This window comes from Somniosus microcephalus, chromosome 3 (assembly GCF_052327205.1).
Source record: "Somniosus microcephalus isolate GS21.2 chromosome 3, FLI_Smic_1.0, whole genome shotgun sequence".
In the NCBI taxonomy this organism is placed as follows: domain Eukaryota; kingdom Metazoa; phylum Chordata; class Chondrichthyes; order Squaliformes; family Somniosidae; genus Somniosus; species Somniosus microcephalus.
In genome coordinates this window covers 349,040,634-349,063,861 of record NC_140989.1, presented here as the reverse complement: position 1 = coordinate 349,063,861, position 23,228 = coordinate 349,040,634, and the positions used below count along the sequence as shown (strand labels likewise).

The 23,228-nt window shown below is 44.5% G+C and overlaps 1 protein-coding gene across 8 annotated transcripts in view; it reads right to left on the bottom strand.

Moving 5' to 3' along the window:
* Positions 1 to 23,228, bottom strand: part of tgfbr3 (transforming growth factor, beta receptor III) — a 245,155-nt gene that overhangs the window by 51,642 nt on the left and 170,285 nt on the right. For all 8 annotated transcript variants that reach the window (XM_085983358.1, XM_085983360.1, XM_085983357.1 and 5 more), the window contains one exon: positions 7,761 to 7,956. In XM_085983358.1, coding sequence (XP_085839484.1) covers positions 7,761 to 7,956 — 196 coding nt within the window. The remainder of the gene's footprint in view (positions 1 to 7,760; positions 7,957 to 23,228) is intronic.

Sequence of the window (23,228 nt, the reverse complement as noted above, 5' to 3'; positions counted from 1 at the left end):
GAGGCCTGCAAAACCCCACCAGCCATTGTTAAATTTAAAATGGTGGTTAAATCTGAGGCATACTAGCCGCATTATAATATTTAAATAAATAGATGACTCTCCTCCTGGAAGTGGGTTGGCTGCCCGCCCCCATTAAAACCGGAAGTGGGCAGATTCTGGTCGGGATTCAGATTTTTAAACACTAACTTCCCACCCGACTCCAACCCACTCTTTTTTTTGGGTTAAAATACCCTCTATATTTTTTTTAAAAGTGAACTGAGCCTCTAACATTGGAATGTTTACGAGCACAATTTCCTTGAGCTAACTTGCCTTATTGTTCCTTCATTGATCACTGGATGCTAAAAAGTACATTTTACAATGGAGTAGGTTGTTTTATAGACCTTTCAGTGCTTTCAGGGCATGCTTTCGCCATGGCTTCAACAGAGCCTCCCAAACCCATGACCTCTACCACCTAGAAGGACAAGGGCAGCACATGCATGGGAACACCATCACCTCCAATTGCCCTCCAAGCCACACACCATTCTGACTTTGACCTATATCGCTGTTCCCTCATCGTTACTGGGTCAAAATCCAGGATCTTCTTACCTAACAGCACTGTGGGAGTACCTTCACCAGACGGTTCAAGAAGCCGGTCCACCACCACATTCTCAGGCCCTGCCAGCATTCAGAGAATAAATAAAAAGCCAAAATGTTCAAGGATGGTGGCTTATAGAATCATAGAATGGTTACAGCACTGAAGAAGGCCATTCGGCCAGTTGAGCCCGTGCCGACTCTCTGCAAGAGCACTTCAGCTAGTCCCACTCCCCCGCCCTTTCCCCTTAGCCCTGCAAATTTATTTCCTTCAGATACTTATCCAACTCCCTTTTGAAAGCAGTGACTGAATCTGCCTCCACCACACTTTCAGGCAGTGCATTCCAGATCTTAACCACTCGCTGTGTAAAACAGTTTTTTCTTACGTCGCCTTTGGTTCTTTTGCCAATCACCTTAAATCTGTGTCCTCTGGTTCTTGACCCTTCTGCCAATGGGAACAGTTTCCCTCTATCTACTCTGTCCAGACCCTTGATGATTTTGAACACCTCTATCAAATCTCCTCTCAATCTTCCCTGCTCCAAGGAGAACAACCCCAGCTTCGCCAGTCTATCAACGTAACTGAAATCCCTCATTCCTGGAATCATTCTCGTAAATCTTGTCTGCACCTTCTCTAAGGCCTTCACATCCTTCCTAAAATGTGGTGCCCAGAATTGGACACAATACTTCAGTTGGGGTCGAACCAGTGTTTTATAAAGGTTCATCATAATTTCCACACTTTTGTACTCTGTACCTCTATTCATGAAGTCCAGAATCCCGTAAGCCTTTTTAACTGCTTTCTCAACCTGCCCTGCCACCTTCAACGATTTGTGCACACATACCCCCAGGTCTGTTTGTGCACCCCCTTCAGGATTGTACCATTTAGTTTATATGTTCTCTCCTCATTCTTTCTACCAAAATGTATCACTTCACACTTTTCTGCGTTAAATTTCATCTGCCACATGTCTGCCCATTTCACCAGCCTATCTATGTTTTCTTGAAGTCTATCACTGTCCTCCTCACTGTTCACTATACTTCCAACTTTTGTGTCATCTGCAAGTTTTGAAATTGTGCCCTGTACACCCACGTCCAAGTCATTAATATATATCAAGAAAAGTGGTGGTCCTAGAAGCGACCCCTGGGGAACCCCACTGTATACCTTCCTCCAGTCCGAAAAACAACCGTTCACCACTACTCTCTATTTCCTATCACTTAGCTAATTTTGTCCTGCCACTGTCCCTTTCATTCCATGGGCTTCAACTTTGCTGGCAAGCCTATTATGTGGCACTTTGTTGAATGCCTTTTGGAAATCCATATACACAACGTCAACTGCATTACCATCATCAACCCTTTCTGTTACCTCATCAAAGAACTCAATCAAGTTAGTTAAACACGATTTGACTTTAACAAATCAGTGCTGGCTTTACTTAATTAGTCCACACTTGTCCAAGTGACTGTTAATTTTGTCCCTGATTACTGTTTCTAAAAGCTTCCCCACTACCGAGGTCAAACCGACTGGCCTGTAGTTGCTGGGTTTATCTTTACACCCTTTTTTGAACATTTGCAATTCTCCAGTCCTCTGGCACCACCCCCTGTATCTAAGGAGGATTGGAATATTATGGCCAGTACCTCCGCGATTTCCTCCCTCAATTCCCTCCGCATCCTAGGATGCATCCCATCTGCTCCTGGTGACCTATCTACTTTTAAGTACAGCCAACCTTTCTAATACCTCTTTATCAATTTTTATCCTATCAAGTATCTCCACTACCACCTCCTTCACTATGTCTATGGCAGCATCCTCTTCCTTAGTGAAGACAGATGCAAAGTACTCGTTTAGTACCTCAGCCATACCCTCTGCCTCCATGCATAGGTCTCCTTTTTGGTACCTAATCGGCCCCAGCCCTCCTCTTACTACCCGTTTACTATTTATATGCGTATAGAAGACTTTTGGATTCCATTTTATGTTGGCTGCCATTCTATTCTCATACCCTCTCTTTGCCCCTCATTTTCTTTTTCACTTTTCCTCTGACTTTTCTATATATAGCCTGATTCTCAGATGTATTTGCAAACTGACATCGGTCATACGCGCTCTTTTTCGGCTTCATCATATTCTTTATCTCTTTAGTCATCCAGGGAGCCCTGACAGGAATGTACCTCAACTATATACAGTTTCCCAGCAGATAAGGGAATTAGGGGTTACGGGGAGAGGGCAGGGAAGTAGACGGGAGTCTAGATTCGGATCAGCCATGATCCTATTGAATGGCGGAGCAGGCCCGAGGGGCCGTATGGCCTACTCCTGCTCCTACTTCTTATGTTCTTATGTTAACTATTTCCTCTTTAAAGGCAGCCCATTGTTCCATTACAGTTTTACCTGCCAATCTTTGATTCCAGTTGACCCGGGCCAGATCCGTTCTCATCCCACTGAAATTGGCTTTCACCCAGTTAAACATTTTTACTCTAGGTTGCTCCCTGCCCTTTTCCATAGCTAATCTAAACCTTATGATACTATGATCACTGTTCCCTAAATGTTCACCTACTGACACTTGCTCCACTTGACCTACCTCATTACCCAGAACCAGATCCAGCAATGCCTCCTCCCTCGTCAGGCCAGAAACATACCGATCAAGAGAAAGTTCTCCTGAACACACTTCAGAAATTCTTCCCCTTCTCTGCCCTTAATACTATTACGATCTCAGTCGATAGTAGGATAGTTGAAGTCCCCCATTATTACTACTCTATAGTTCTTGCACCTCTCTGTAATTTCTCTGCAAATTTGCTCCTCCATATTTTCCCACTATTTGGTGGTCTGTAGAATACACCTAGTAGTGTAATGGCACCTCTATTATTTGTTAACTCTAGCTATATAGATTCTGTCCTTGACCCCTCCAGGACACCCTCTCTCTCCAGCACTGTAACATTCTCCTTGACCAATACTGCCACACCACCTCCTATTTTTCCTTCCCTATCTTTCCTGAACACTATATAACCAGGAATATTTAATAGCCAATCCTGCCCTTTTTTGAGCCAGTTATTGCCACGACATCATATTCCCATGTAGCTATTTGTGCCTGCAGCTCACTTACCTTGTTTACTATGCTTCGTGCGTTCACATACATACACTCTAAACCCATCTTAGACCATCCTGTATTCTATCTTAGTTTGACGCCCCCAATACTTTACAATTTCTTACGTTAGTGCGCTCTGCTTCTCCCAATCCTTTGAGCAGTTTATTTCCCCTTTCCAATGTTACATCCTAGTGCCCACCCCCCCTGCCAAATTAGTTTAAACCCTCCCCAACAGCAATAGCAAACCTCCCCACGAGGATATTGGTTCCGGCCCTATTGAGGTGCAACCCGTCCGGCCTGTACAGGTCCCACCTCCCCCAGAACCGGTCCCAATGCCACAGGAATTTAAAGTTCTCCCTCCTGCACTCTCTCTTTAGCCATGCGTTCAACTGCGCTATCCTCCTATTTCTCTACTCACTCGCACGTGGCACCAGGAGTAATCCATAGGTTACTACCTTTGAGGTCCTGCTTTTTCGTCTCTTTCCTAGCTCCTTGAAATCTGTCTGCAGGACCCCATCTCTCTTTCTACCTATGTTGTTGGTGCCGATAATGACCACAACCTCTGGCTGTTCACCCTCCCGCCTCAGAATGTTCTGCAGCCGCTCGGTGACATCCTTGACCCTAGCACCAGGGAGGCAACATACCATCCTGGAGTCACGTCTGCGACCGCAGAAACACCTGTCTGCTGCCCTAACTATCGAATCCCCTACCACTATTGCTTTCCCGCTCTTCTTCCTCCCACCCTGTACAGTTGAGCCACCCGTGGTGCCGCAGACTTGACTCTTGCCATACTCCCCATTGCTTAATAAGAAGCAATTGATTAATAATTCCCCAATCCCATTAATTTCTGCTGTAGTGGTTAAAGTAAGCCACATGTTGTTTTACCTCAATTAACCTTGGTTCCCTGAGCAGCCTCTCTTGCTACCTTTCCTCTACTGATTCTTCACTCATGGTACAAGGAAATGATACACCATACCATGTTAAAAAGGAGTATGTGTTTGAGGCCAGTATGCAGTCAAATTATTTTTATGTTGCCAAAAGGTGGACGCTAAGGGACGGATGCAGAGGCTGGTTGTTATACGAATGCATTGTGCAAGCAGGATGCTGGCTATTAGCTGGGGAACAGAGTAACTAATAATAAAATAGTGAGGAGTGTCAGCCATACATAGTAGCTGAAAGATAAGGATTTCAGACTTGGAGAACTAAACATTGCCAACTCTGGAAGCCAAATCAGCATCAAGGGCTCCCAGGACAGGTACTATATATATCAGATGCAGAGTGATGTTACATCTCTGCACCTAACAGTGCGCTTGAAACCCAGCCTCAGGATGGCACCATGGATGTATCTGTATGAATTTTCCACTATCTAGATCAGCCGTTATGAGTTGAGCTAGACAACTGACTTATGCCAATTATCGTATTAATATAGCAGATTCATGCTGTGAATCCACAATTACAGGGAACTGAGTTGAAAGCGTCCATAAACCTACTTCCACAAAGAACCTGGTTGAGATTGTCTAAACTCATTTCATTTAGAATCCCCACAGCAAGAAAGCAGAGAGACTTTTACACGATCAGTTTCTGCTGAGTGTGAACCCATTTGCCGGAGGTTAAAGAACAGTGTGCACAACCCACTGCGACAGTCTCCTTCTTCCTCCTCCAAAGTAACTTTCTGAACAAGGAAACATCATGCTTACATTCACGCAATTATGTTGCAACCTGGGCCTTTTAAGAAGTCTGTTTTAAACATTTCCAGAAACAATCAGGGAAATGTGATGAACAATTAAGAAAAATTAAAAAAAATACAAACAGCTTCAGTCCTTTTAATTAACCATTTAGTTCCATAAAGATAATTTACTTATTCAGCATGATATGTGTCAGATGAACAATGTGTTTCAACAAAATAACAGAAAATGCTGGAAAAACTCAGCAGGTCAGGCAACATCCGTGGAGAGAAATTTGAGTTGACGCTTCGGGTCGAAACCCTTCTTCAAAACTGGAAAGAAAATCAAATAGATCGAAGACAAGGCTGTGATCGAACAAAAGAGACAATAAAAGGTATTCGAAGCCAGACGAGATGGTAATAGGCCCGTGGAGACAAAAGGCAGCTGAGATTAGGTGTGAAGTGTACTGGCAGGTAAGAGACAGCTGCCAGGTGAGAGAGAGAAACAAAAGGAGAGGGGGGGGGGGGGGGGGGGGGAGAGAAGGAGGACCCAAAACAAAGGGGTGGAAAAAATTATAAGTAAAAAAGTAATAGGGGCCGAGGTTATGATCTGAAATTGTTGAATTCGATAGAGTCCGGAAGGCTGTAAAGTGCCTAATCGGAAGATGAGGTGCTGTTCCTCGAGTTTACGTTGAGCTTCCGTGGAACAATACAAGAGGCCAAGGACGGTGAGGTCCGAGTGGGAATGGAGCAGTGAATTAAAATGACAGGTGACCGGAAGCTCGGGGTCACCCTTACGGACTGAACGGAGCCAAGACTCAATGTGTTTCAACACGTTGGCCTACAATTTAAATTTATAAAGCTCTAATGGAAGCAACAGAATTTTGAGTATCTTCAGCAGCCGGTCATATTCTGGCCAACATTTGTTGAAGCACATCGGTGCCTCTTGCCAACTTAATGTTGATTTCTTGTTGAGACGCAGAGATTTTTTTTAATGTTGCTACGGTTAGAAGTGACTCGTCTTCTTCCTTGTGAATGTCCTGCACCTGCTACTCAACCACTTGTTCCGCAGACATTTGGATGGCCGATTTCCCCCGTAGCAGCTGCAACACGTCTCTTGTCTCCCTCAAGAATTTCTGAATCACTTCCAGCACTTCAGTTTCAAAAAGACCACAAATTTTATGTAACTTCAACTATCAAAAAAAAAAGCAATTTACAACTGTTTAACTGGGTAATGCCAAACTATGCCGAGATATTATCGAAGTAACCCTGTGTACAAACATGGTATCATTCCACTAACAGATAGTGTTGCAGGTCCATCACAGCTGTAGTCCTCTTCGCCTCGTTCCCCTCAACCACAGTCCACAGAATTGACAATCTAACTTTACTCAGAAACCATTAAAAATTACTTTACATACTCAGTGCTTGGGACTCTGCAGATGCCTTGCTTCTGTCAGTTGCAGTACATATGCAGCCAATGGGTCAGGAGTTATTTTGTCATCTGATTTTCCCTCTTCCCTTGTGAAGGAGTGCTTTGTCCTCACTCTGTGCCTCCACAAAAGATTAAAGATCGGGAACTCACAAGGTGGGGAGCTAGGCACAAACTCACATCCTAATACCATTCACAACTGCTCCAATAATGAAACCGCCTACAGCAGGACCTGGACAACATCCAAGCTTCAGCTGACAACTGGCAGGTAACATTTGTACATGTGCCAGGCAATGACCAACTACAAGAAAAGGCCCAACCATCTACCTGACCTTCAACGACACCACCAATGAGTCCGTCACCGACATCCTAGGGGTTACCACTGACCAGCAGCTTGAATGGAACAGCTATATCAACACTGTGGCTACTGGAGCAGTGCAAAGGCTGGGTACTCTGCAACAAGTGGCTCCTCACCACCATCTTCAAAGCTCGTCAGGAGTGTGATGGCATACTCACCTGGATGGGTACAGCCACAACTATACTGAAGAAGCTCGACACCATCCAAGACAGAGTAGTGCACTTGATTGATGCCTCTGCTACTGAACTAACATCATGTGGGGATCAATTAAATGTTGTTGGTTCTACCTATTTTGGTCACTCCATGCAAAAAGCTGGGCCTTTGCTGTTTCATCACGTATACAAAAACAAACTGAGTGCTACTTACTGCAGGAGTTGGACTTCTGATTACAGTGAAGTGCTCAGAGCCAATTATTTATAACTAAACTTAGAGAATTTATTTCATTCATCAATGTGAAAGAATGTCCACTAACTAGAATTATTACAGGTTTGTACTGAATGCTCATGGATGACACTATTACTACTACAGTACTATTATTACTACTAGTTCATTCCAACTCGTTTCAATACAATGTTTGTATATTGTAAACATTTATTTATTGTTGGTGAGATTCTAGATGCTTAGAATACAATTCAGTTTTAAATTTTGTTCATGGTACATATGCTCAGTAACACTTACCAGTTTCCTGAAGCCTTAAATGAACTCGATTAGCAACTGAGGCTTTTGTATATGACGTGATTGGGCTGTGACCACGTTCTTGAGCCCAGCGCACAAGATCAATCCAGGCAGATGTCAGATCAGATGATGTTTTTTTCACCACTATCATAGATGCTTCTGTGTCTCGACTAAAGTTGATGCTGTCCCTGTCAGAGACCTTGATGTGATGGAAACAAATGTTAATGTAAAATTAATCAAATTAAGCATAAGCAGTCTACCTAATTTCCCAGAATGCATTAAAGCAGTCAGCTGTAGTGATGAATAAAAATGGAGTACCTTCTAGCACTTTCTGCTCTGTACTATTTCCACAAATAATTTTGAAAAAAAACAAATTTCAAAAACCAGTAAAATTTATATTAAATTTATTTTTGAACAGAAGCTGCAACTGTGTGTTTGAAAGTGAAAAAATTGCAGTGTCCCAGCTTTTATATTGTGTTCTATAAACTTCAGAAAGTTTATTAAGCTGAGGGAGAGAAAGTGCAGTGAGCAAGGTGCAGAGACATAGATATTCCGATTGCAGGCCTCCCGCGGGCGGAGGACTGCGAGCTGGAAAAATCTACGCCCTTACCCGAGGGCTCCCGGACGCGTACAATTTCGATGCTGGGCCTCTCCAAACTGCCAGTGTGCAGTGCCCACGTATCCCAGAGGCGCAGGTAGTTCGCAGCGTCCCTGGGATCACGTGAGCCATGGGGAGCCAATCACAGAAGGGAATCTCCCTTCACACACTTGACAGGAAGACCTGTCAAATATATAAATGGAGATCACCCAAAAACATAGTAAAACTTTTTAAAAATGTGATTTAAAATCACATTTTTAAAATGACTTGAAATTACAATAAATTAACTATTTTAAACAAAAATTTAAATTTTTGAAAAAAATTAAGTTTTTTTTACAGGGCTAAAAATAAACTTACCTTTTTTAAAGCATTTTTAAACGATAAATCAGTGAAAACTTTTTTTTTACTTTTTCAACTCTTATCCTGGTAAAAGCAGGCCTTACGCCTGCTTTTACCATGTACAAGAATTGTAAGGGTTTTCTGCGGGCGGAGGGTCTCCAAAAAGCGGAACTATCCGCCCGCAGAGGCCCTTCTCCCGGGCAGCCGGAGGATCTGTCAAGTGCTTTCTTGACAGATCGGAAATGACGGTTTCCAGCGCATGCCTGAAAGTTGCATTTCCGATGTCCCTACGGGTGAGTACACAGCACATACTCACCCATAGGGATCAGAATATAAAGCCCAATTTGGCACAAATAGAGAAAAAGGCAGACAACAGCAAAAAGGCAGACAGATGGTTTCTTTCCTCATTCAAATTTTTTTGAAAAAGCTTGAATTTTTAAAGCAATGGGACAAAGTGGAGAGCTAGTTCTGGGAGCTGGTGCAGGCATTATGGGCTGAATGGCCTCCTCCTGTGCTATAAAATTCTGATTCTATACCAGAGGTGACCTGGTGGTACACTAACATGTAGTAAATTGTAATGGTGAAAACAAGTGGTATCAAGTAAAATCAGGCAGGGTGTATAATGGGTGGCCGATATTCTACCGGCCGCATCCTGCCGCTGTCGAAACTGAAATTCAGCCTTCAAGTTTCTAAACTAGGGTGTCTGGGAGAGGGGAAAGGATTAAGAACACAGTTTACAGACAGAAACTTACACCCTCTCAGTTGGGGAAATGGTGTGTGGCACAGGACCATAAAAGCAGGGAGCAAGAAAACAACTTACAAAATGGAGGGAGGGATTTAGTGGCTGTATTGACATTACATAGGACTTGTTACTAATTTTACTTTTGTTTTGGAAGGAAAGCAACTGTGGGTCATTTTCATCCTAACATCACAGAAATTATCTGATGATATACGCTGATACTATTTACAATTATATTATGCATTTGCAAAAAAGGAATTTTTCTGCACTGGAAGTGTCTCTAAAACACTTTTGCCATCTTTCAAAGTTCCATCAAGAAACCTACACTCAAGTAATCACCACTGTACCCTAAATCTAAATTTATACAGTTTCTACATCTTCCTGCACCAGAAATCTCTTCAGCTCCCCTCTGAAGAAGCTGCTGTGCATCTGCAGTGCAACGTTTGCCACAATTTCAGTAAATTGTTCAAAGATGAATATTGATAAGTTAAATTCAGAGAAATGTACCGGAGAAAAATTGTTACATATTCAAAGGGATCATGCTCTAGAGTTATGTATTAATGATAATCACAATGAATGCGACCCCCACGGGTGTGTATGAGGTGTGTACGTGCCCGTAGGGGCCGCGCAAGTTCCGGGTTTAGGCATGCGAAGCGCATGCGCTGAAAACCGGCACTTGCGATGTCAGATCCTCCGCATCCGCAGCAGATGGGCCTCTGCAGGTGGAGAGTTGCGCTATTTGCAAAACTTCCGCCCGCTGAATGCCTGTCAAATTCTTACGCCTGGTAAAAGCAGGCGTAAGGCCTGCTTTTACCAGCATAAGAGTTTTAAAAAATAGAAAAATAAAATGTTATCACTCATTTATAAATTAAATTAAATTCAATCTACATTAGTGACTTGGATGAAGGGACCGAGTGTAATGTAGCCAAGTTTGCGGATGATACAAAGATGGGTGGGAAAGCAAGTTGTGCAGAGGACTCAAAGAATCTGCAAAGGGATATAGACAGGCAATGAGTGGGCAAACATCGAGTGGGCAAACATTTGGCAGATGGAGTATAATGTGGGAAAGTGCGAGGTTATCCACTTTGGCGGGAAAAATAAAAAGCAAATTATTATTTAAATGGAGAGAGATTACAAAATGCTACAGTTCAGAGGGACCTAGGGGTCCCTGTGCATGAAACACAAAAAGTTAGCATGCAGGTACAGCAAGTAATCAAAAAGGCAAATGGAATGTTGGCCTTTATTTCAAGGGGGTTGGAGTATAAAAGCAGGGAAGTCCTGCTACAACTGTACAGGGCGTTGGTGAGACCACACCTTGAGTACTGCATACAGTTTTGGTCTCCTTATTTAAGGAAGGGTATACTTGCATTGGAGGCAGTTCAGAGATGATTCACTAGGTTAATTCCAGAGATGAGGGGGGTGACTTATGAAGAAAGGTTGAGCAGGTTGGGCCTATACTCATTGGAATTTAGAAGAATGAGAGGTGATCTTATTAAAACATATAAGATACTGAGGGGGCTCGACAAGGTAGATGCAGAAGGATGTTTCCCCTCGTGGGAAAATCTAGAACTTGGGGGCATAGATTCAGAATAAGGGATCGCCCTTTTAGAACGGAGATGAGGAGGAATTTCTTTTCTCAGAGGTTGTACATCTGTGGAATTCTCTTCCCCAGAGAGCTGTAGAGGCTGGGTCATTAAATAAATTTAAGGTGGAGATAGACAGATTTTTGCAAGATAAGGGAGTGAAGGGTTATGGGGAGCAGGCAGGGAAGTGGCTTTGAGCCCAAGATCAGCCATGATCTTATTGAATGGCGGAGCAGGCTCGAGGGGCCAAGTGGCCTATTCCTGCTCCTATTTCTTATGTTCTTAAAAATACTCTTCAAAAAGGTAAGTTTATTTTTAGCCCCGTAAAAACATTAAATTTTCCCCCCCAAAAATTAAAGGTTTAAAATATTAAATGCCATTTTAATTAATTTTAAATATGCAATTAAAAAAATATTTCAGGTGCTGCTATATTTTTTAAGTGATCCCCATTCATACTTATGACAGTTCTATACACTTGTGCCCCTGGGATACTTGGGGCTCTGCCCGCGTGGAGCCGGAGAGGCCCAGGATCGCAAGCTGCCATTCCTCCCGGACCACCAGGTACTTTTGTAGACATTTTGCAGGTCTGAGGCATCCGCCCGCGGGAAGCCTTTGATCGCAAGTGTTGGCCCCTTATATTATGGGCAATACGGTGGTGACAGGTGCCATGAGTGAGATGAACATCATTTCAAGCTTCTGATCTGAGCTGCGTAACATCCTTACAACCTTGTAGGAGATAGGGAGGATCATAAAGGAAGAGTCAAACGTGGGTGAAATGATACCTTCTTGTGGGGTCTGCCCTCTTGGCAGCAAAGATATTATGGCCAGATAGGGGATAACTTATAATACACTAAAATAAAATATAAGTAAAAAAACACATTATATCCAATGTTAGTAATACTGACCAACACTGAGCCCCATCTTTTGTCTGTATGGATATAAATCTTACAAAGATTTGGGGCTGAATCTTAACTCCAAAAGATGGGTGGGTTGGGGTCAATGTTCCCTATTAGCTGCGCAGATCTTGACAAGTCCCGTGCAGCTGGTGAGCCGGCTTTTGAAAAAGAAGCAAGCATGCGTGGAATTTTGAATGGTCCACGCAGCCCCTTAAAGGGGTTGTGCGGGCCAAAAATATAATTAGAGGGAACTTTGGTTGGGGTCATGTCAGTGGTTAAAATGCAAAAAATCTGGAACAAGAACCGAACCCAGCTTGAACATGCCCACATCCGGTTTTAACGGAGGCGGGGACCAATCTGCTTGCGAGAAAGTCATTTAAATATTAGAATGAGGTTGCCTGCCTTCATTTTAACAGTCATTCTATTTTTTAAACCACAGGCGGCCGGGTTTCCCAGGCCTTGAGAAACCCGGCAGCTTAAAGGAGGTGAGAAGGGCTGAATCCATAAGGCAAGTGTCTTTACAAGACTGCTTGTGGGCCGAGAAGCAGGAGTGTTTCCTCTAGGCCCAACAAACTACCCAGTAAAACCCACCGTCCTCAACCGGTGATCTGTCTGGTCCCCCCGACCACCATCGGAACCCCCTAGGAACTCCCCCGCCACCCACAATCGGGATTCCCCCCCCAGACCACCATCAGTTCCCCCCCACAATTGGGACCCCCTTGACCACCATCGGATTCCCCCTCCCTCCCGCGATCCGGACACGCCCCCACGCTCCTTCTCACAACCCCAATACATCTAGCTGCTCTCGTAGGCTTGTGAAGCACCCGAAAGGCCTCCAGCCTGTCAATCAGGCTGCCTGTGGGCAGGATCCCCACTTAAAGGGGCCCTGCAGTTAAATTTTGCAGGACATTCAGGAAAACTGTTCTTCTGGATTTGCCGACCTCACAACAGCACCCCCGCACAGAACTCGACCTCAGGCCTAGGAATCTGTGATAATAATGACCCTTTATTTCTAGATTAAAAGTTGCACATTTTTGGAAGTCAACAGAAAAAATGTTTTTAGACAGATAATTTATATTTCCCCGTTTCTTCAAAACAATTTTATAATTGGCTTTGGAGGAAACATTAATTCTACAGCATAGTATTTGAGTAAAAGAGAGGGAGAGAAAGAGACAGATATACAATGTGAGTATGAACGTAGGCAGGGAGGAAAAGGTTAAACTGCGAACTCAGACTTACAAATGTAAATTGTGTGTATAATTTTCTGTTTGAAGACAACTGTGTTTATGGTTTCCAAAAGTAAAATGTATTCTAAAACTATCACCAGTTGATAGCATTTGGTAAAATAAACTTGCCCAAGGGAATATCACATCAAGCAAATCCTTCATAGATTGTTCAGTAGTCTCTCCATTTTGAGACCAGAATACACACATTATATAAATTTCATGGTCCAAATAATGTTTTCCTTTGAAATGTCTGATCATTTCACAGCCATAATGCAGTATATCTCAGCTAAATTCCCCATTTGTTCCTCATTCTGTCTGCCCTTATTGTGACCAAATTTTAATCCTTTCCCACTGAAAATTCCCACGAATTCATCAATACTCCACTCAGTGTTCCACTATGGTTGTATTGTTTTTAGGAGCATTGCTTTTTGGTTCTGCTTTGCTGTACTTGAAAACAAAACATGCTTAATTATTCAATTCGATTGTGCACTTCTCTTTAGAAACCTGTAAAGTAACACACCATCATATTTTGCCCATACAATGTCCATCCACCAGCCCTCACTAATTTTTCATCAGGCATTAACTCTCCCGTTTTTAACTGTCATCTTTAATTAGCTATTAATTCATTCCCTACAGGTTTCTTTTCTGTATTTGCATCATTGTTTGAATGTTCTGAGAAACATTACATTTAATGCCTCTGTATATTCATTTTAGCTTCATTTACTAAAGTTTTTTAAAACTTTTTTTTTTTTACATAATAGCACTACATTAATGCAAGAGTCGTTTATTTTCCATCTACATTAGATTTTGTTTTTAAATGGTCAATTTCATACATGTGTTGCAAAGAGAATAATTTATGTTGGCTAAATTGTGACTCAAATCAAGTTTGCCGGATTTCCCCTTCTGCATGACCTTACTGATTTCATGCTGTGGACTGACAGCTGAACAAATACTTATTTCAGAACCGCATTGTCATGACTAGCACATGCCTCATTCCAATTCTCAAAGGCATTTTACTCATGTTACTGTCATGCTTCATACCACCTAAAGTCATGCTTTGATATCAAGTTGTCAAACTCTTCATTGCTAAAACTTCTCAGAAACAAGATCATTTGTTGATAATTATTCAAATAGAAATAATAATCTATGTTTGGCAAATAACCTTTAATGCAAAGGAAGGCATAAAATTGGAGTATGAATAATCATAAAACCTTAGAAAATATATATTTTTAAAAGTCTTCAGGGAACTCGGCTATTCTCTTGAACAAGTTAGGACAGTTGTCATCCACGCTGTTAGATGAAATGCCTTATGATAACAGGTGTCTTTCTTGCATTGGGAAAGAATTTTAAAAAACAAAGCAGAGACTTTTCCTGCATTTTTTATAAAGTGTAGCTCTTGTCAGCTCGCACAACTGTGTGGGTAGTGGTGGTGAAAACACAGGGCAAATCTGAAAGTGACACTACACAGAGGATACTATTGTGGAATACAGAACTTAGGAATGAGGAAGGCTTGATGACTACTTGTACCTTTAAATCTCCAATTGAAATAAATTATATATTCCATGGTTCTCTACTGAATATTGTGTTTATTTGATTTATGTCATATTGTTTGCACCTAAGGTTATACACCCTGCAAGTGCATAAAATCAAGTTTCACCATACATTACCTAATTCAACATACTGTATATAAAATAGGATGGTGTACTCTGTCCAGACTTTCTTTTAACTATTTTTGTGCATAAGAAAAAAATGGATACATCAAGGTCTTTCTTCCTGCAGTTTCTTTTAAAGATTGTAGCCAAAAATAGAAAATCTGCACAGATAATATATATTTTTTTAAATCATCTGTGCAGAGAATCTATCATATAGTAGGAATGATGTGTTTCAGTGCATCGTAAATACCAGAATTTGCAATTTAGCGCAACAATCTCGGTTGACACTCCAGTGAAGTACTGAGGGAGTGCTGCACTGCCGGAGGTGCCGTCTTTCGGATGAGGCGTTAAATCGTCTGCTCTCTCAGATGGACGTAAAAAATCCCATGTCACTATTTCGAAGAAGAGCAGGGGAGTTATCCCTGGTGTCCTGGCCAATATTTACCTCTCAATCAACATCATTAAAAACAGATTAGCTGGTCATTATCACATTGCTGTTCATGGGAGCTTGCTTTGCGCAAATTGGCTACCGCGTTTCCTACTTTATAACAGTGACCACACTTCAAAAGTACTTCCATTGGCTGTAAAATGCTTCAGGACATCCTGAAAGGTGCTGTATAAATGCAAGTCTTCCTTTCTTATTAAAACAATTACCCTCTCTCACCCTGGCCGTTTCCCCCAGTACGGCCCTCATATTCGCTCCCTCAAGTCCAAGGGACGCAATCTTGAATGGATATGGCAGACAACTGGTTTAGCCATTCACTGCCAGATCTGGTTGGACCACATAAAGCATTATCGAGTCCTGCTCATGTCTGCCAAAATTGCTCACTTCCAGAATCATTCTGGAATGCAAAGATAAACCCCGGCTTCTATTCACTACTGCTATCCACTTTCCCCACAGGAAAAGTGGTCGAACTGTGGCTAACAAGAGAAGTTAAAGATAGTATATTAGATCAAAGGAGTAGTAAGCCTGAGGATTGGGAGGATTTTAGAATTCAGAAAGGAGGACCAAGAAATTGATAAAGAAAGGGAAAATAGGATATGAGAGTAAACTAGCGAGAGACATAAAAACAAACTGTAAAAGCTTCTATAGGTATGTAAAAAGGAAAAGATTAGCGAAAGTAAATGTGGGTCTCTTACAGGCTGAGACAGGAGAAATTATAATGGGGAATAAGGAAATGGCAGAGAAATTGAACAAATACTTTGGGCTGGATTTTCTGAATGGGAAGTTTTTGGAGGCGGGACTGCTGCTTGCCGGGTCTCAGTCCCGCCTTCATCAGCTTCTGGCCAACCAGTGGGAATTTCCCCTGATTGACCGGTTAAGCCCGCCCGGCGGGCTCAGCAGGCCAATTAGGGGGAAGTCAGTGACAGAGCACGTCAACGTATGACATGTCATCTGTCAAGAACTTTTGAAAGAAGAAATGTCATCGTTTGATAGCTCTGTGAAGCTGTCAAACACTGACATTCTGTGTAGTTTGATGAGTCCTTGTGTTCAGGACTCATCAAACCTTTCTACTTTGCAAAAATCAGCTGGCTGTTGGATCGGAGGATGCAACAGCCAGTCTGTGATCTCTACAGTGGAGATGTCGGGCTCCAGTTCCACAGCAGCTGTAGGTAGAAACAAAGGTAAGTTAACATTTTCTTACACTTTACACTCACCTCACATACTTACCACTCCACACTTGCACCCATCACTCACCTCTACATTGCACTTTCAGACCCCTCCGGCACCCGCAAACCTTCTACTCACCTCCTACACCCCGGCGGGGTTCCCCCAGGTCGGGAAGCCCGCACTTCAGCACGAAAAATGGGGGTAATCCTATTTTATGCCTGTTAACTACCTGTTAACAGGCAGTTAATAGGCTTTAATCCCTTCCTGCCTCCAAGGAGACGGGGCCTGGGGCAGGATGGCTTCCCGTCTCCTGGCAAGAGGGCGGGTTTGCCACCCGCCCCCAAATTCTGCAACTTTCCCAGCAGTCCTGCCCTCATACCCGCCTCCTTGGGGCTGAGAAAATCCAGCTCTTTGTGTCTGTCTTCACTGAAGAAGACGCAAAAAACTTCCTGGAAATAGTGGAGAACCAAGGGTCTAGCGAGAATGAGGAACTGAAAGAAATTAGTATTAGTAAAAAAAGTGCTGGAGAAATTAATGGGACTGATGGCCTACATCCTAGGGTTTTGAAAGAGGTGGCTATAGAGATAGTGGATGAATTGGTTGTAATTTTCCAAAATTCCATAGCTTCTAGAATGATTCCCGCAGTTTGGAAAGTAGCAAATGTAACCCCACTATTTCAGAAAGGAGGGAGAGAGAAAATGGGGAACTACAGATCAGTTATCCTGACACCAGTAGTAGGGAAAATGCTAGAATCTATTATTAAGGACGTGTTAACAGGGCACTTAGAAAATAATAATAGGATTGGACAGAGTCAACACAGATTTATGAAATGGAAATTGTGTTTGACAAATCTATTAGAGTTTTTTGAGGTTGCAACTAGCAGAATAGAGAAGGGGGGATCCAGTGGATGTGGTGTATTTGGATTTTCAGAAGACATTTCATAAGGTGCCACACAAGTGGTTATTAAACAAAATTAGGGCTCATGGGATTGGGAATTGGTCAACGGACAGAAAGCAGAGAGTAGGAATAAACGGGTCAGTTTTGGGTTGGCAGGCTGTAACTAGTGGGGTACCACAAGGGTCAGTGCTTGGGCCTCAGCTATTCACAATCTACATCAATGATTTGGATGAGGGGACCAAATGTAATATATCCAAGTTTGCTGATAATACAAAGCTGGGTGGGAATGTAAGTTGTAAGTAGGATGCAAGGAGGCTTCAAAGGGATATAGACAGGCTAAGTGAGTGGGTAAGAACATGGCAAATGGAATATAATGTGGGGAAATGTGAAGTTAACCACTTTGGTAGGAAAAATAGAAAAGCAGGGTATTTTTTAAATGGTGAGAGATTGGGAAATGCTGGTGTTCAGAGGGACCTGGGTGTCCTTGTACACTGAAAGTTAACATGCAGGTACAGCAAGCAATTAGGAAAGCAAATGGTATGTTGGCCTTTATTACAAGAGGATTTGAGTATAAGAGTAAAGACGTCTTACTGCAATTATATAGGGCCCTGGTGAGGCCACACCTGGAGTATTGTGTACAGTTTTGGTCTCCTTACCTAAGGAAGGGTATACTTACCATAGAGGGAGTGCATTGAAGGTTCACCAGACTGGTTCATGAGATGGGAGGATTGTCCTATGAGGACAGATCGAGTAGACCCGGCCTATATTCTCTAGAGTTTCAAAGAATGAGAGGGGATCTCATTGAAACATACAACATTCTTACAGGGCTTGACAGGGTAGATGCAGGGAGGATGTTTCCCCTGGCTGGGGAGTCTAGAACCAGGGGTCACAGTCTCAGAGTAAGGGGACAGCCATTTAGGACTGAGATGAGGAGAAATTTCTTCACTCAGAGGGTGGTGAATCGTGGAATTATCTACCCCAGAGGGCTGTGGAGCCTCAGTCGTTGAGCATATTCAAGAAAGAGATCGATAGATTTTTGAATATTAAGGGAATCAAGGGATATGGGGATAGTGCAGGAAAGTGGAGATGAGGTAGAAGATCAACCATGGTCTTATTGAATGGAGGAGCAGGCTTGAAGGGCCAAATGGCCTACTCCTGCTCCTATTTCTTGTTCTTATGTCTTCTTAAACCCCTCTCCCCTCCACCCTCACCTCCGACAACAAGTGCGAGGAGCTCATGGACTTCTTTGTCTCAAAGATCGAGACCATCCATTCAGTTGCCTCTGCCACTTCCCTTCCTTCCCGTGATCCACCGGACAAAGCTTCCTCTAAGGTTCCCCCCTGCCCTAGCCCTGAAATAGCATCTTTCTCCAGTTTCTCTCTGATCTCCCCTCATGACCTCTTCGCGCTCATCTTGTCTACGAGACCCACTTCCTGCTCCCTCGACCCTATTCCCACCAAACTGTTGACCACCCAGCTTCCTTTTCTGGCTCCCATGTTAGCTGGCATTGTTAACAGTTCTCTCTCCTCCAGTACTGCCCCTCTCTCCCTCAAATTTACCATCACCATCCCCTCCTCAAAAATCCAACCCTTGACCCCTCCGTCCTTAAAAACTACCATCTCCAACCTCCCTTTCCTCTTCAAAGTCCTTGAATGTGTTGTCGCCTCCTAAATCCCTGCCCTAATTTCCCACAACTCCATGTCTGAATCTCTCCAATCAGGTTTCCACCCCGCCACAGTATCGAAACGGCTCTCAAAGTCACAAATTACATCCTTTGTGACTGTGACAAAGGTAAACTATCCCTCGTGTCCTTCTCGACTTGTCTGCAGCCTTTGAGACAGTTGACCACTCCATCCTCCTCCAAAGCCTTTCCACCGTCATCCAGCTGGGTGGGATTGCACTCGCCTGGTTCCATTCTTATCTACCTAATCGTAGCCAGAAAATCACCTTCAATAGTTTCTATGCCCGCTCCCGCATCTTTACCTCTGGTGTCCTTCAAGGATCTATCCTTGGCCCCCTCCTATTTCTCATCTACATGCTGCCTCTTGGCGACATCATCCAAAAACACAGCGTCAGTTTTCACATGTACGCTGATGACACCCAGCTCTACTTTACCACCACACTTCTCTCGACCCCTCCATGGTCTCTAAATTGTCAGACTGCTTGTTCGACATCCAGTTCTGGATGAGCAGAAATTTTCTCCAATTAAATATTGGGAAGACTGAAGCCATTGTTTTCAATCCCTGCCACAAACTCCGTTCCCTAGCCACCGACTCCATCCCTCTCCCTAACATCTGTCTGGGGCTGAATCACACTGTTCACAACCTCGGTGTCATATTTGACCCTGAAATGAGCTTCCGACCGCATATCCGTGGCATAACTAAGACCGCCTATTTTCACCTCCGTAACATCGCCCGTCTCCACCCCTGCCTCAGCTCAACCGCTGCTGAAACCCTCATCCATGCCTCTGTTACTGCTAGACTTGACTATTCCATTGCGCCTCTGGCTGGCCTCCCACCTTCTACCCTACATAAACTGGAGGTCATCCAAAACTTGGCTGCCTGTGTCCTAACTCGCACCAAGTCCCATTCCCCCATCACCCCTGTGCTCGCTAACCTACATTGGCTCTCGGTTAAGCAACGCCTCGATTTCAAAATTCTCATCCTTGTTTTCAAATCACTCCATGGCCTCGCCCCTCCCTATCTCTGTAATCTCCTCCAGCCCCACAACCCCGAGAGATATCTGCCTTCCTCCAATTCTGCCCTCTTGAGCATCCCTGACTATAATCGCTCAACCACTGGTGGCCGTGCCTTCTGTTGCCTAGGCCTGAAGCTCTGAAATTACCTCCCTAAAGAGTGGTTAGCAAAGCATATGGGATCTTGGGCTTCATAAATAGAGGTATTGAGTACAAAAGTAGAGAAGTTATGCTGAACCTTTATAAAGCGCTGATTAGGCCACAACTGGAGTATTGCATCCAGTTCTGGTCACCACACTTTAGGAAGGATGTGAAGGCCCTTGAGAGGGTGCAGAGATTTACAAGAATTGTTCCGGGGATGGGGGATCTTAGTTACAAGGACAGGTTGGAGAAGCTGGATTTGTTTTCATTAGAGCACAGGAGGTTGAGGGGTGATTTGATAGAGGTGTACAAGATTATGATGGGTTTGGATAGGCTAGACGGGGAAAGGCTGTTCCCACTAGTTGATGGTACAAGGACTAGGGGACACAGGTTTAAGGTTTTGGGCAAGAGTTACGGGGGGATGTGAGGAAAAACTTTTTTACGCAGCGAGTGGGGAGGACCTGGAACTCGCTGCCGACGGAAGTGGTGGAAGTGGAGACACTCAATGTTTTCAAGGGGAGCCTGGATAGGCACTTGAGGGAAATAAACTTGCAGGGCTACGGGAATAGAGCGGGGGAATGGGACTGACTGGATTGCTCCAGAGAGCCGGCACGGACTCGATGGGCTGAATGGTCTCCTTCTGTGCCGTTATGGTTATGACTAAACCTCTCTTTCCTCCTTTAAGACGCTACTTAAAACCTACCTCTTTGACCAAGCTTTTGGTCATCTGCCCTAATTTCTCCTTATGTGGCTCGAAGTCAAATTTTTTGTCGTATAATACTCCCGTGAAGCGCCTTGCGACGTTTTACTACATTAAAGGCACTATATAAATACAAGTTGTTGTTGTTGTTATTTATTCCATGGCTATGCTAGACTTGGTAATTCAGAAGTGAAAAACTGGGCATTCTATTGTATATTTTTTTGACAAGATGCAGATTACAAATTTTCTGGTTATATAAAATAAAATAATTAACTGAAGTTCTACTTTGTTAAAATCTTGTGTAAATTTTTTTTGAAGAAAAGTCTTGCGGCAGAAAATTTGTGCACAGCAAGCTCTCACAAACAGTGATGATGAGCAGACAAGGGCCTAGAAATTCAGTTGGTTGCGCCAGCCGTTAGCGCCTTAGGAGGAGTAGATGTCGGACGCTAGGCGGCTAGCGCCCGGGCGCAGCGCGAACTGCGCCTCGCCCCAACTTCACTAGAGATTTAGCGGCAGCGCAAAGTCTTTGCACGCGCTCAGCTGCGCGCGCAGATCATGACGTCATTTCCTCGTGCAACGCCCTTTGTGCGCCCCCAACCGGAAATTCAGTGGCGACGCCCCATTGTGCGCCTGACGCCCCTAGCGACTGTTAAGTGGAACGGTGCTCAGCCGATGCGGGGCGCGGGGGCGCAAATTAAAGGGCACTCCTCCTGCAATATAAAAGGCTGCCATTTCGCAGCACTCCTTGAGAAACGGATCTTTGGAGAGAGACCAAGGTAGATAGCTTTCTGCTTTGGCCCAACACTCGGACAGGTACTTCTGGCTTCAGGCCACAGCTTTCCACTAGTCTTTGCCTTCATTGACATCTCATTGTTTGCCAGCATATTATGGGGGCTGCAATGGGTGTCAACGCTGGCTTTCTCAATTACATCCAAAGGGCTCACAGACGCCGTGAGAGAGTGGCAGCCCTGGCTAGACGGAGAGGGGGCAACAGGCGTCGGCAAAGGAGGCCTTACCCACCCAGGGTATACCGCCAGCAGTTCTCCTATCTCAACATGTCTGAGGAGCAGTGTGTTCGGAGGCTGCGATTCAGAAGGGACGTGGTCACAGAGATCTGCCAGCTGCTTGGCGGTGATCTGCAGCCACAGCTGAGGAGCAGGACGTCTCTGTCGGTGGCTCTCAACTTCTATGCCACCGGCTCCTTCCAATCTGGTACTGGGGACATTGCCAACATCTCCCAGTTCGCCGTGCATTGCTGCATCCGCCAGGTGACCAATGCCCTTTTCAAAAGGAGACGTCAGTTCATCTCCTTCTCCATGGCCCTTGCCAAGCAGCAACAGCGTGCAATGGGCTTTGCAGCATTCGCGGGCTTCCCCATGGTGCAGGGCGCCATTGACTGCACGCATGTGGCTTTGCGGGCACCTCTGGAGAATGCCGAGGATTACCGCAACCGGAAGGGCTACCATTCGCTGAACGTCCAGCTGGTGTGTGACCACAGGCAGCTCATCCTAGCTGTCAATGCCCGCTTTCCAGGCAGCAGCCACGATGCCTTCATCCTGCACCAGACTTCTGTGGCAGACCTGTTCCAGGCACAGCCTCACCCACGAGGATGGCTTATCGGGGACAAAGGCTATCCTTTGTGTACCTGGCTGATGACCCCGCTCCGTGCGCCCAGCACCCCTGCTGAAGAGGGATACAACGAGAGCCATCAAGCGACCAGGAACATCATCGAACAAACAATCGGCGTCCTGAAGCAACGGTTCCGCTGTCTGGATCGTTCCGGTGGAGCCCTACAGTATTCGCCGGAGCGAGTCTCCCATTTCGTGGTCGTTTGCTGCATGCTGCACAACCTGGCTATCCGCAGGACTCGGCCACTGCCACCAGAGATTGGAAGACCACCTGAGGAGGAGGAGGACCAGTACAGGAGGGAGGCAGAAAGTGCAAGGGCCGCCCGTCGCCGGCTTATTGAACGTCGGTTCTAGGCCCCCTCTCAGGGACTGGCTTGTGCCAATGTCAGCAGATGAATGTAGCCGCTCCACAAGCCCTCAGCCGAGCAGGGCAACCAGGACTTAACCAAAAAACCATGCACACTGCAATTTAACAGCAATAATTTATTGAAAACCTCTGCCCTTCCCACATTACATGCTCATGTGGAGAAGCCCCCTCCAAAAACACAAAACTACCAGTCTCGGCCTTACAAAAAGAAAGAAACACACCAGTCTCGGCCTTACACAAAAACAACTGCACCAGTGTCGGCCTTACAACAAGCACCAGGCATTTGTGCATACCTCTACTTTTGCCCTGCGAGGGCGATGCCTTGCGCATCCTTGCCTGGCCCCTGCCCGCCCTGCTGCTCCTCCTCAATGGGAGCCCAGTGGCTGCAGCAAGGCTGG